At 45.3% G+C, this 12,335-nt stretch overlaps 1 protein-coding gene across 1 annotated transcript; it reads left to right on the top strand.

The window, feature by feature from the left end:
- The first annotated feature begins 1,322 nt into the window (after positions 1 to 1,322).
- On the top strand, positions 1,323 to 12,335 carry DAZAP2 (DAZ associated protein 2). The gene is made up of 4 exons (XM_080995112.1): positions 1,323 to 1,496; positions 4,245 to 4,366; positions 6,477 to 6,719; positions 10,854 to 12,335. Exons 1-4 carry the CDS (start codon positions 1,484 to 1,486, stop codon positions 10,977 to 10,979), a joined length of 504 nt encoding a protein of 167 aa, XP_080851238.1. The 5' UTR covers positions 1,323 to 1,483; the 3' UTR covers positions 10,980 to 12,335.

Below are 12,335 nucleotides of genomic sequence, written 5' to 3'. Positions count from 1 at the left end.
AACTCATGCTGGTAGCTTCAAGAACACTGTCCAACCATCTCGTCCTCTGTTGTCCCCTTCTCCTTGTGCCCTCAATCTTTCCCAACATCAGGGTCTTTTTCTCCCAAGAAGCAGGAGTCACCATCTGCAGTGATCATGGAGCCCAAGAAAGTAAAATCTCTCACTGCCTCCATCCCCCCTCCTTCTATTTGCCAGGAGGTGATGGGACCAGTGGCCATGATCTTAGGGGTTTTTTTTATGTTGAGCTTCACACCATATTTTGTACTCTCCTCTTTCACCCTCATTAATAAGGTTCTTTAATTCCTCCTCACTTCCTGCCATCAAGGTTGTGTCATCTGCATATCTGAGGTTGTTGATATTTCTTCCAGCAATCTTAATTCCGGCTTGGGATTCATCCAGCCCAGCCTTTCACATGATGAATTCTGCATATAAGTTAAATAAACAGGGAGACAATATACAGCCTTGTCATACTCCTTTCCCAATTTTGAACCAATCAGTTGTTCTATATCCAGTTCTAACTGTAGCTTCTTGTCCAACATAGAGATTTCTCAGGAGACAGATGAGGTGATCAGGCACTCCCATTTCTTTAAGAACTTGCCATAGTTTTGTACAGTCAATGAAGCAGACGTAGATGTCTTTCTGGAACTCTCTGGCTTTCTCCATAATCCAGCGCATGTTTGCAATTTGGTCTCTGGTTCCTCTGCCCCTTCGAAATCCAGCTTGCACTTCTAGGAGTTCTCGGTCCACATACTGCTTAAGCCTGCCTTGTAGAATTTTGAGCATAACCTTGCTAGCGTGTGAAATGAGTGCAATTGTGAGGTACCCCGTGCTTTTTTTCTGGGGGTACGCATACCCCTAAACATTTTGTGAATCTGTTTGGCCTCATTGAGGGGAAGTATTTCAATATTAGGAAAATGAGAGTACCCTTAAACATTTTTTAAAGGGAAAAAAGCACTGCCAATTCCCTTTTAAAATGCGTTGGGAATGGGGGGCGGTTATTGGGTTGTTTTTATTTTTATTAAGTATTTTGTGTTGCTATGTTGTAACCGCCCAGAGACCTGCGGGTAGAGGGTGGACTACAAATAATAATAATAATAATAATAATAATAATAATAGTAATAATAATAATAGTAGTAATAATAATAATAATAATAATAATAATAATAACTGCCAAGCGTTTCCACCACCTGTCCCGCCCGCCCGACTCTCTCCCTCAATACCTTCTGCAGGGCCGAAGGCCACGCCCCCTCGCCGTTATGGCCACGCCCCCTCGCCCGCTCCCTGCGCTTCCTCCCTGGCGGCCGCGCTGCGGAGTGACGTCACGCGCTCGAACGTAACCCCTCTCCTCGGGGCTGCAGCGACGACGACGACAACAACAAGGAAGTGATTGAGCGAGAAGAACCGCCGCCGAAGCCGCCGCCGAAGCCGACAGTCGCCGCAATCCCCCGCAGCTGACCGAGCCGCCTTTCCCGCCGCCGCCATCATGAACAGCAAAGGCAAGAGGCTGCTCCCGACCCCTCCCGCTCCTCCCCCCGCAACCCCGCCCAAGTCTCCTCAGCGCGCTGCGAGGCGCTGCTCCTTTAAGGCTGGCGCCGCAGTCCCGTTATCTGCGGGCCTAGCCCGTAACTGGCGGCAGTCCTGGCCAATGGGAAGCCTCGGAAAGGCCTGTGTGTGGAGGGGCGAAGGGATGGGGGAAGGGCGGATGTTAGGTTGCTATGACGCAACCCTCCTGGCCAGAAAGTTAACCCTGTGGCTGCCGCGTGGGGGGTAAAGATGGGGGGGGGGGTTCGTGGGCAGAAAGAGCCCTCCGTTCCCCTTCGAGATCTGCGCTGTGGGAACACGGGGAGGAGTCACGTGGCCCCTTGGCAGCTCGCAGGCGCAGTGCTGCGGGGGCACCCGGGCTCCCCCGGACCGGGTCTCCCTTCCATCAGGCCCGCGTGAAAAGCTTGGGAACTGTAGCGCTGGAAGCCAGAGATGAAGGGAGGAGGGGGGAGATTGGATGCCGGGCTTTGGGGGGAGGTGGGTCGCGTGGAGATGGGGAAGCCCCCGTGGGAATTAGGTGGTTGTGGGGGGAAAGTGATCTTCCCTTTTTTGCACAGCGGATCTGGACTGCAAAGAGAAGGTGCTGGGTGTTTGCATGTGTGTGTGTCGTCTGTTGCTGCCTGCAAACACGTACCCAAGGTCCCAAGCACCCAATCGCATCCTGGTGTTCCAGGATTATTACCCAGCATATTCAGTTCCTAATGGTAGCTTGGATTTCCTTCCCTCCAAACAGACACTACTGTATTAAAATGCACGTGAACGTTTGTTGATAAGTGTTTTTCATAGAATCGTAGAGATCGAAAGGGAGCGCAGGGGTCATCCAGTCCAACCCCCTGCAATGCAGGACAACACTGGGGCTCAAACCCACAGCCCTGAGATTGAGAATCTCATGCTCCATCCACTGAGCTATCAGGGTGCATGGACTGATAAACATTTCTCTGCTCCATCACTGCTTTCTCAAAACGCAGTTATGGGCCCAATAGGATCACCACTAACCAGGCAGGTGGTTTGTGATGCTGTTCTTGTCCCTGGTAAATGTCTGGGTCATAAGGTGAGGTAGGACAGTGAATTGAGGAAGGCCACAGAAAAGTTAACAGGAAAAAATTGTATCAGATCCTTAGGAAGAAGCTGGCAGGGGAAGGTAGCAGAGGAGGCTGCACCTATTGTCTGATTAAGACTGGACAGGAATAAACAGTGACCATTAAGACTAATCACAAGATTTGAGTGTCTCCTGCTTGGACAGACGCTAATCCCATTTTTTGTTCCATAGTGGATCTCGCCCTGCATTTTTGCTTTGCTACTCTCTACCTGTATGACAGGTGTAATGCCAATAAACTGTATTTTACTTGACTTGACAAGCAGATTCTGGCCAGTCAGTGCATTTGGAATTAAGCCCAAGTTCAGTGTGTTGCTCACTGTAAAGTGAGTACATTTACATGCAGCCTACATGGAATGGAGTATGTGGTACATCATGTAGTCCAAGCTGTGACCTAAATGGGTATTTTGACCTGTATTTCAACACCTCCCGCCTGCAATAGTACCTGTTCAGCCTGTTTTTTGGGAAATCTCCAAGCAAGGGAAATCAATATTATTCACTTAATTCATTCATATACCACTTTTCTGTCAATGTGGTCTACAGTTGAAACTACTAATATATAGTTATATATATAGAGAGAGAGAGAATGACAAAACCAGAATAATATTGGGTCATTGGTGGTCTCTCAGAAGCTGATGATATGAGCTCCCTGTCCTGGGATTTTCTCTTTGTGCCTTTTCATCTTGTTCTTGTGCAGCCTGGGAGCTGAAGCATTAAGAAAAGCTTGGGGGAAGCCAGCATAAGTGCCCTCTACTTTTTGCTGGGCTCCAGCTCCCATTGTCCCTGGTAATGCTTGTTGGGGATGATGGGAAGAGTTGCCACAACATCTGGAGAACTTCATGTTGGCTACTTCTGCTCTAGATCAGCTTGACTCTCTTCAATTTTCAGAACAATCTGATAGCTTGAGCATTCTGTCTGACACCAATGCTATCCAGTTTCTATAGATACCTACAAAGTTTCAAGTATAAGCTAACCCCTTGTAGTTGAAATTCTGCATAATGCTTACCTAGTAGATATTTGTAACAGGTTGAATGGCCTAACTTTATGACGAGGTGTAAAAAGCAGGCCAGCCCTGCTGTGGAAAGAAATATGGGTTGGGGGGACTGTACCAAATGGGCAAAGTAATCTCATTGGAGGAGATACTTGATTAGACTACCAATGATGGATTTCAGTGTTTCACTGTTAAATCAGTTTAATAGATGAAAATGGGTTTGGTGTCTGTGGGAAGAATGATTAAGCGGTCCTTCTCTTGCTAACTTCTGAAAGATACTTAAGGTCCCCATGAGATGGCACCATCAATTTTTTTAAAAAACAGTTATTGACTACTTTTGGTCTTAAGCCTGGTAGGAGAGCAGGTTTGAATGACATCAGCTGAGCCTCCTTCATTCATCCCTCATTTTCTAGGTAGCTTCCTGCAGATGTAATTTTCTAGGAGATGTTTTGTTGTCTTTAGACCTTCTGCTGTTTAGGTATCTCTCTTCTTTCAGATCTGTTTTCTTTCTTTCAGATAAGGCTTCCAGAAGAGAGTGTTTCCCTGACCTCACATGCTTCCTGTTCTTTTGCAGCAAGAACAATTGTGCTAACATTGATTAACTTTTCCTCTTAGGTCAATATCCTACACAGCCTTCCTACCCGGTTCAACCTCTTGGTAATCCATCAGTCTTCCCACAGACCATACAGCTTCCTCAGGCTCCACCTTACACCGAGGCCCCTCCAGCTTACTCTGAAGTACGTACCTTGTTCTTCTTTTATAAGAATGTAAGACTAGGTCTGCTGAATCAGACCAAAGGCATTTCCCCACTAATAAAGATAACAGTACTGATTAGTAATGATGGCGGGGATGGAGTTGCTGCTTACAGTAGTATATTATCAACTACCTTGCCCATTGTGGCATTTTTAACTTCAAATATAGACTTTCCAAGCCCTGCCTTAGCCACATGCAAACGTTTGCATGTCTGGATGCTTCATCATGATCCTGTGTCCTGCATGGCAACAGAGACAACTTGCTTTCAAACTTTGTGTCAACACCTGTTGATCTCATAAGGGGTCGTAGTATGCCCATAACATGCCACTGTGGCAACGAAGAGTTGATATGGCACCATTCTCATAAGGGTCTTGCTGAGCTTAGTGCCTTTGCTAAGCCTAACCGGCTTTGAATTGTGTAGCACATGGTGACTCAGCTTCCAACGACAATGGTTTACAGAGAACACATTATACCAGTGTTATAGTTCCCTTCTGCCTTCTGAGTACACCTCAAGGTTGTTGCTGTTTATTTCTCCCTTTTAAAAATGTTTTATCAAACCCTTCCCCACAGAAGTGGAGTACCTGATTGTGCTGGACTACAGTTCCCATAATCCTTGACCATTGGCTATGCTGGTGGGGATGATGGGAGTTGAGAGTCCATCTGCATCTTTACCAGCTGAGTCCCAAGCTGCCTAAGATACTGCCTCATTTATTCTGTCCCACAATACCCCCCACTCTTGGGTTTATCATTCATGTACCAAGGACCGCAAGAGGACCGAGAGATGTGAAGAGACCTTCTCACAGGCTGGTCCAACATCTTGCATCTCTCTTCTCTTGGGGACTTATTTGGAGATAAGCATCTTTTGGAAATCTTTTGTGGCTAGCTATTAGCTGCCCGGGTTAAGGTAGCAATGATGGTGGATTTTAGATGAACTGTTATACCAGCTTTCAATTTCATCATAGCTGAATGTATTTGTGTGTGTTTACCTACTTTTATTCAGGATGGGCTAGGGCCAATCTTTGTATTTTTAAAATAGATAATGGAAATTATGTGAATTGCTTGTGGTGTTGACTGTTGCTGTTATACATCTATATGCACAACATTTTACTGAGTAACTCAAGCAAAGAAGACAGGTCTTCACCCTGAGCTTACAGTCAAAACTTAAACTGTGGAGGTGACGAAGGAGGGTTTTAGAAGCAAGAGGCTGCTGTGGCTGATAGTGCTGCTTACACTCTTGACCTCTTAAAACGGGCACCAGGCATCAACATTCAATGCTGGCTACTACTGCCAGTTGTTCAGATATTAATTGATGGCTCCTTCTGTTTTGATGGAGTAGCTCTGTTCCAAAATGGGAAGAGGAGGTAGGCAGGTCAGTTGGCGGCAGAGTAATTTCTAGGCATGTTTGCTTGCAGTCTTGTGCTTGATCCCCAAATTTAGAAGAGTGGCCTCCATGGCTGGGAAGGAGTTTTGCCTTAAATCAGACACCCCCAACCTGCGGCCCTCCAGATGTTTTGGCCTACAACTCCCATGATCCCTAGCTAACAGGACCAGTGGTCAGGGGTGATGGGAATTGTAGTCCAAAACATCTGGAGGGCCAAAGGTTGGGGATGCCTGCCTTAAATTCTAGGGAGCTGCTGTGATTCAGTGTGTCCCATGGATTTATGTTTTTCCCTACATGTTATAGGGCAGGCATGTCCAACTCCCAAGAGGCTGTTGAGCTTTTTTTGGGGGGGGGAGGGTTGGCCAAAGACAATCTACCTGAGACACCCCTGCAGTCTACCTGTTGGACATGTCATGATGGATAAGCACCAGGTGCTACAAACAAACAGGCTGAGACTGTCAGCCTTACATCTCTTGCTTGCGAGTTTGCCAGTCGCACCTGGCTGTCTGCTGCTAGAAATAAAATGCCACGGGCTTAATGGTCTGTTTTAGCAAGTCATTTCGTATGTTCTTCAATTAATAAAATGCATTTCTGTTGTCAGTGGCAATAAGCCACTTTTTTCTAAGTTTGATGTGTTGAGGTGTAAGGTTTCTGATTAAGGGGCCTTGGAATAAGAAACCTTTTCTGTGCTCTCTCTCTCTCTCTCCCTGCAGCTCTACCGCCCAAGTTTTGTGCACCCCGGAGCTGCCACTGTACCTACCATGTCTGCAGCTTATCCTGGTGCCTCCCTGTATCTTCCTATGGCTCAATCCATGGCTATGGGTCCAATGGGCTCTTCAGTTCCCCTGGCATTTTACCCGGTGGGCCCTGTCTATCCTCCTGGGTCCACTGTTCTTGTTGAAGGGGGCTTCGACGCGGGAGCACGGTTTGCAGCTGGTGCCCCTGCAAATATTCCTGTAAGTAGGGGGCGAAGTAGAGTGATTGCATCTTTCTTGTTTTTAAAATAGTCTGGGAAGGGGGGTGTGTGTGCTTAAAAATTATGTCAGGGATTGTTTATTGCTGGAGAACCTGGTATACAAACTAAGCAGTATCAAAGCAAATACCTGTAGTGTAGAGGAATCGGCAGCGTTTCTTTATTGAAATAATGAACAGCTCTGCAGGGATTATAAGGTCTTTCAGCCATAAGCTTCACTCTGGGTGTAAATTGTGGTAGACAAGCCATGAGATCAGCCAGAGAAAACACCAAGCAACCTGATTTTCCTGAGCTTCTCTAAAGTTTAGTGAGAACATAAGGTAAAGGTAAAGGGACCCCTGCCCATTAGGTCCAGTCGTGGCCGACTCTGGGGTTGCGACACTCATCTCGCTTTATTGGCCAAGGAAGCCGGCATACAGCTTCCGGGTCGTGTGGCCAGCCTGACTAAGCCGCTTCTGGCGAACCAGAGCAGCACACGGAAACGCCGTTTACTTTCTCCCCCGGAGCGGTACCTATTTATCTACTTGCACTTTGACGTGCTTTCGAACTGCTAGGTGGGCAGGAGCAGGGACCGAGCAACAGGAGCTCACCCCGTCACGGGGATTCGAACCGCCGACCTTCTGATTGGCAAGTCCTAGGCTCTGTGGTTTAACCCACAGCGCCACCCGCGTCCCTTAGTGAGAACATAAAAGTAGCTAATTTCCTTCAGTTCCGGTTTGTGCACTGAAGCTACCGCAAGGATGCTTTGCCCTCTGTGGTTAGGCTGCTATCTTTGGGAGGGGATTATCTCCTCCTTCCGAGGGGATGCCCCCTTTTCTTCTGGAAAGCCCAGCTTTGCAGAAGTTAGGTTTTGCAAAACCATCGGGGAGAGGCGAAGGCCGTAGGCTGGATCTTTGGGAGGCTTGTTATTTTTTTTTTTAATAAGATATTTATTAAGATTTTCAAAATATTACAAAAGAAAAATAGAAAAAAGAAAAATACAAAATAAAATTAATTAAAAACAAGTCAATCTTTCAATTATATGCCTCCATTATCTGATAATAATGAAGTCAATCTCGCACTTTGTTTTTTAGTTTCTCAAAACTCTGCAATTTCAATCTGTCTCCCTCTTGTTCCAGAATTTCCCAATATTTTGGCCATTTGGCCTCCATATTGGGCTTTTCCAATGCTTTCGCTTCCATCGGTGACAGCCACCTTGGGGTTTTATTTTCCAGTAAATCCTTATATCTTATCCAGACATTAAACAATGCTTTCCTGACAATATGGTTCTTAAATGCTTTATGTGCTTTGATCTTATCATACCACAGATATGCATGCCATCCAAATACATTATTAAAACCTTCTAAATCCAAAATGTCAGTGTTTTCAAGAAGCAGCCATTCTTTCAACCAGCGAAAAGTTGCTGATTCATAGTAAAGTTTAAGGTCTGGCAGGGCAAATCCACCTCTTTCCTTTGCATCTGTTAGTATTTTAAATTTTATTCTAGGCTTCTTGCCCTGCCAGACAAATCTAGAAATATCTCTCTGCCACTTCTTGAAACAGTCCATTTTGTCCACAATTTGCAATGTTTGAAACAAAAACAACATTCTAGGCAATACATTCATTTTTATCGCAGCAATACGACCCAGCAGTGAAAGCTTCAAATTTGACCAAATTTCTAAATCTTTTTTCACTTCGGCCCAGCATTTTTCGTAGTTGTCTTTAAATAAATTCTCATTTTTTGTTGTCATGTTAATCCCCAGGTATTTCACTTTCTTAACCACTGTTAAGCCTGTCTCATTCTGAAACCTCTCTCTCTCAATCGGTGTTAAATTTTTCTCTAAAACCTTGGTTTTTAACTTATTCAGTTTAAATCCTGCAACCTGACCAAATTCTTGAATCAGTTCTAAAACCCTTTTGGTACTAGATTCTGGCTCCTGTAGCGTCAATACTAAGTCATCTGCAAATGCTCTCAATTTGTACTGTTTGGCTCCGACTTGTATACCTTTAACCAACTGGTCCCTTCTAATCATATTCAGCAAAACCTCCAGGACCGATATAAAAAGCAATGGGGAGATTGGGCAACCTTGTCGTGTCCCTTTTTCTATCTTAAATTCTTCCGTCACCACATTATTTACAATTAGTTTAGCCTTTTGTTCTGAATAAATTGCACTTATACCGTTTTCAAAGCCTTGGCCTACCCCCATCCCCTGTAGGTTCTTCTTCATAAAGCTCCAAGAGATATTATCAAAAGCTTTCTCCGCGTCCACAAATATCAAAACTGCTTTAGTATTTATGTTCACTTCTAATTTTTCCAAAATATTAATTATATTCCTCAAATTGTCAGACAAGTGTCTTCCCGGGAGAAAGCCCGCTTGGTCTTTATGAATCTCTTCCATCAACACTTTTTTCAATCTCTTGGCCAGAATATCTGCAAAAATTTTGTAATCCACATTAAGTAATGATATGGGGCGGTAGTTCTTAAGCTGAGTCTTTTCAGTCTCTGTTTTCGGTATAAGTGTAATATACGCTTCTTTCCACGACTCTGGTGCCCTTTTCCCGTCCAATATTTCGTTGCAGACTTCCTTTAAAGGTTGTACTAACCACTCTTTCAAGGATCTATAGTATCTAGAAGTCAGCCCATCCAGTCCTGGAGATTTGCCTAGTTGCATGTTTTGAATGGCACCTTCTACTTCCTGTTCAGATATTTTATAGTTCAACATTAGTTTGCTTTCTTGAGAGATTTTTTGTAGTCCATTTATCTTCAAAAATTGATCTATATCCATTTCTTTCTGTGGCCCTTGTGTATGTAATTGTTTAAAGTACCTCTGGAAAGGTACCCGCGTCCCTTAGTGAGAACATAAAAGTAGCTAATTTCCTTCAGTTCCGGTTTGTGCACTGAAGCTACCGCAAGGATGCTTTGTGGGTAGGCTGCTATCTTTGGGAGGGGATTATCTCCTCCTTCCGAGGGGATGCCCCCTTTTCTTCTGGAAAGCCCAGCTTTGCAGAAGTTAGGTTTTGCAAAACCATCGGGGAGAGGCGAAGGCCGTAGGCTGGATCTTTGGGAGGCTTGTTGGCTTCAGGGCAGTCCATGGAGCTCTTCTGCTCTGTGCAGGTCTTCTGCTGCCTTGCCTTTCTAGGCCATGCCTTTTAAAAAAAATTGTTTGGAAATAAATCTGCGCTGCATTTTGTCTGCCAATGCACAGCATGTTGCCATTCGTTTTTCTCAGCTGACTGCTGCTGGCTGCAGAAACAGCCGAGGTGGATGGGCAAGCATATAGTCCCACCACAGGTACCGCTGTGTGGTCTGCAATTGTAAATCACTGCTGGTATGTGGAGGCAGGGACAACTTGCTCAGCGAATGACAGAATCCCAGGCTCAGTCCATGACATCTCAGCTAAAAGGGTCTTTTGAGTCGGGCTGGGAAGGCGTCTCTGCCCCAGACCTGGGTGGAGTTCTGCCAGTTGACAGTTCCTAGCTCTGAGCTAGATGGATCAACGGTCTTGCTTGGTTGAGGGCAACTTTATAGGATCATTTGTGCAGAACAGTCTGCATCATTCACTGTTATTAAGCATTAGTAAAGTTAAAGGGACCCCTGACCATTAGGTCCAGTCCTGGCTGACTCTGGGGTTGCGGCGCTCATCTTGCTTTATTGGCCAAGAGAGCCGGCGTACAGCTTCCGGGTCATGTGGTCAGCATGACTAAGCCTCTTCTGGCGAACCAGGACAGCACACGGAAACGCCGTTTACCTTCCCGCTGGAGTGGTACCTATTTATCTACTTGCACTTTGACGTCCTTTCGAACTGCTAGGTTGGCAGGAGCTGGGACCGAGCAACGGGAGCTCACCCCGTCGCGGGGAATCGAACCGCCGACCTTCTGATCGGCAAGTCCTAGGCTCTGCGGTTTAACCCACAGCGCCACCCGCATTACATTGCTGTAATACTGCCTTTTTAGCACGCAGCCCACAGACTGGATGTGGTTTGGATGCCATGTTGCCCAGCCTCCCAAATTCTTGTTTAAACCCTGGTTTTTGGAGCCCTGCTTGGCAGCCCATGGACAGTCTGGGGGCTGCTTGCTTGTTGCACCTTCTATATGCTTTCCCACCCCCCGTTAACAGGTTGCTGTTTTTCTCTTCCAGCCCCCGCCTCCCGGCTGCCCCCCCAACGCGGCCCAGCTGGCTGTCATGCAGGGCGCCAACGTTCTAGTGACGCAACGGAAGGGCAACTTCTACATGGGAGGCTCTGATGGCGGCTACACCATCTAGTGAAAGAAGGGGGGGGGCTACATTGGTGTAAAGGAACGACATCACATACTGTCAGCACTTCTCACAATGTAACCGCTTTAGTCGTATTAACCTGGAGTTGCAGTTTAGACACATGATGATACGGGGTGTCTTCCTGGTGCCCTGTCCCTTCAGGCACTTTTTTCTTTTTAAAAATTAAAAAAAAGCAAACTTTAAATACAAAAACCATGCAATGGTAGGAGTGCCTCTCTAAAACTTTGGGGTTAAATTGTGAAATGAACGCGAGCTGAGCTGCCCCACAGATTTCCCTTTTAATTCCACTGGAGAGTGCTTTCACTGCAGCTCTCTTTCTCTCTCTCTTTCGGCTTTTATTAATCAACTATATATAAAACCAGGGGGTGGGGTGGGGGTGGTGAGAAAGGGACGGGAGGGGGGGGAGAAACGGAAGTCTGGAAGAAAGCCTAGCTTCCAAGTATCATATAAAGCTTGCAGATAATGCCTGTTGCCAATGAATAGGATTAAGATATTGCATCCTCTTTCCTCTTCCATAGAATCAGTGGTGCTGGGGAGAAAGGTGGCCGGATATAATTCTTTTGGGAGGGAGGGCATCGATGGCAGATGCCTGTTCGAGAAGCAGGACTGGTGGGCTAAGTTCTCAATTTCAGAACCCTCCAGCCAGTTCCTTCTCCTCACTTTCGCTCTCTGTTCCTTTGCTAGGAAGGTATGCAGCTAGAGTGTTGGCCCGAGATGTTCTTTTTCTACACTCTTAAGTGATCTTGGACTCCTTTGCACATTAAGATTCTAACTGAAGCCATGTTTTGGTGCCAGAAACACAACATTTCATTAAATGCTTCCTGTACTTTTCAAAATAAAAATGGAAATGAGAGCTGAAAATGAAACAATTTTTTTTAAGGGAAAAAAAAGCAACCCGGTGTATTGATAACAAAACTGTATGGAATGTTATTCAGGCTAGAGAGACGAGAAGGTCTGTTGGATGTCAATCAGCATGCAAAGGTGCTGGCTTTGATGGGTTGGTTTTTTGTTTTGTTTTAGATTCAAACTTTACAAAGTGGCTTGGGTACAATGAAGTCTTATTAGAGTTAAGAAGAATATTTCAGGGATCCTCAATCTTTTTTGTTGTTGTTTGCTTTTGTTTTTATGAATTAAAAAAATTATCAGATTTGGTGAATATATTTTATCTTAATTTTCTGTGTGTTGTATGTGTCATGGTCAACCATACAGCTGACTGTTAATGAAAGGTTGGGATTCTAGGTCTCTCTGTAAACACTGTGGTGCACTTAACTTGTGGACTTTTTATACTAAAAACAAGTAGAATAAAGGCTATTTTGAAAATTTGAATAAAGTGACAAAGTTGAA

This window comes from Podarcis pityusensis (assembly GCF_964106645.2).
Source record: "Podarcis pityusensis genome assembly, chromosome: 2".
Lineage (NCBI taxonomy): Eukaryota > Metazoa > Chordata > Lepidosauria > Squamata > Lacertidae > Podarcis > Podarcis pityusensis.
The sequence above is the reverse complement of the archived record's forward strand: the minus strand, read 5'-3'. Positions and strand labels throughout refer to the sequence as shown.

What these genes read in the sequence shown, in the direction of transcription:
- DAZAP2 (XM_080995112.1), top strand. An exon ending in CCCCTCCAGCTTACTCTGAA is followed by an intron (nt 4,367 to 6,476) that starts GTACGTACCTTG and finishes CTCTCCCTGCAG; the next exon opens with CTCTACCGCCCAAGTTTTGT. An exon ending in GTGCCCCTGCAAATATTCCT is followed by an intron (nt 6,720 to 10,853) that starts GTAAGTAGGGGG and finishes TTTCTCTTCCAG; the next exon opens with CCCCCGCCTCCCGGCTGCCC.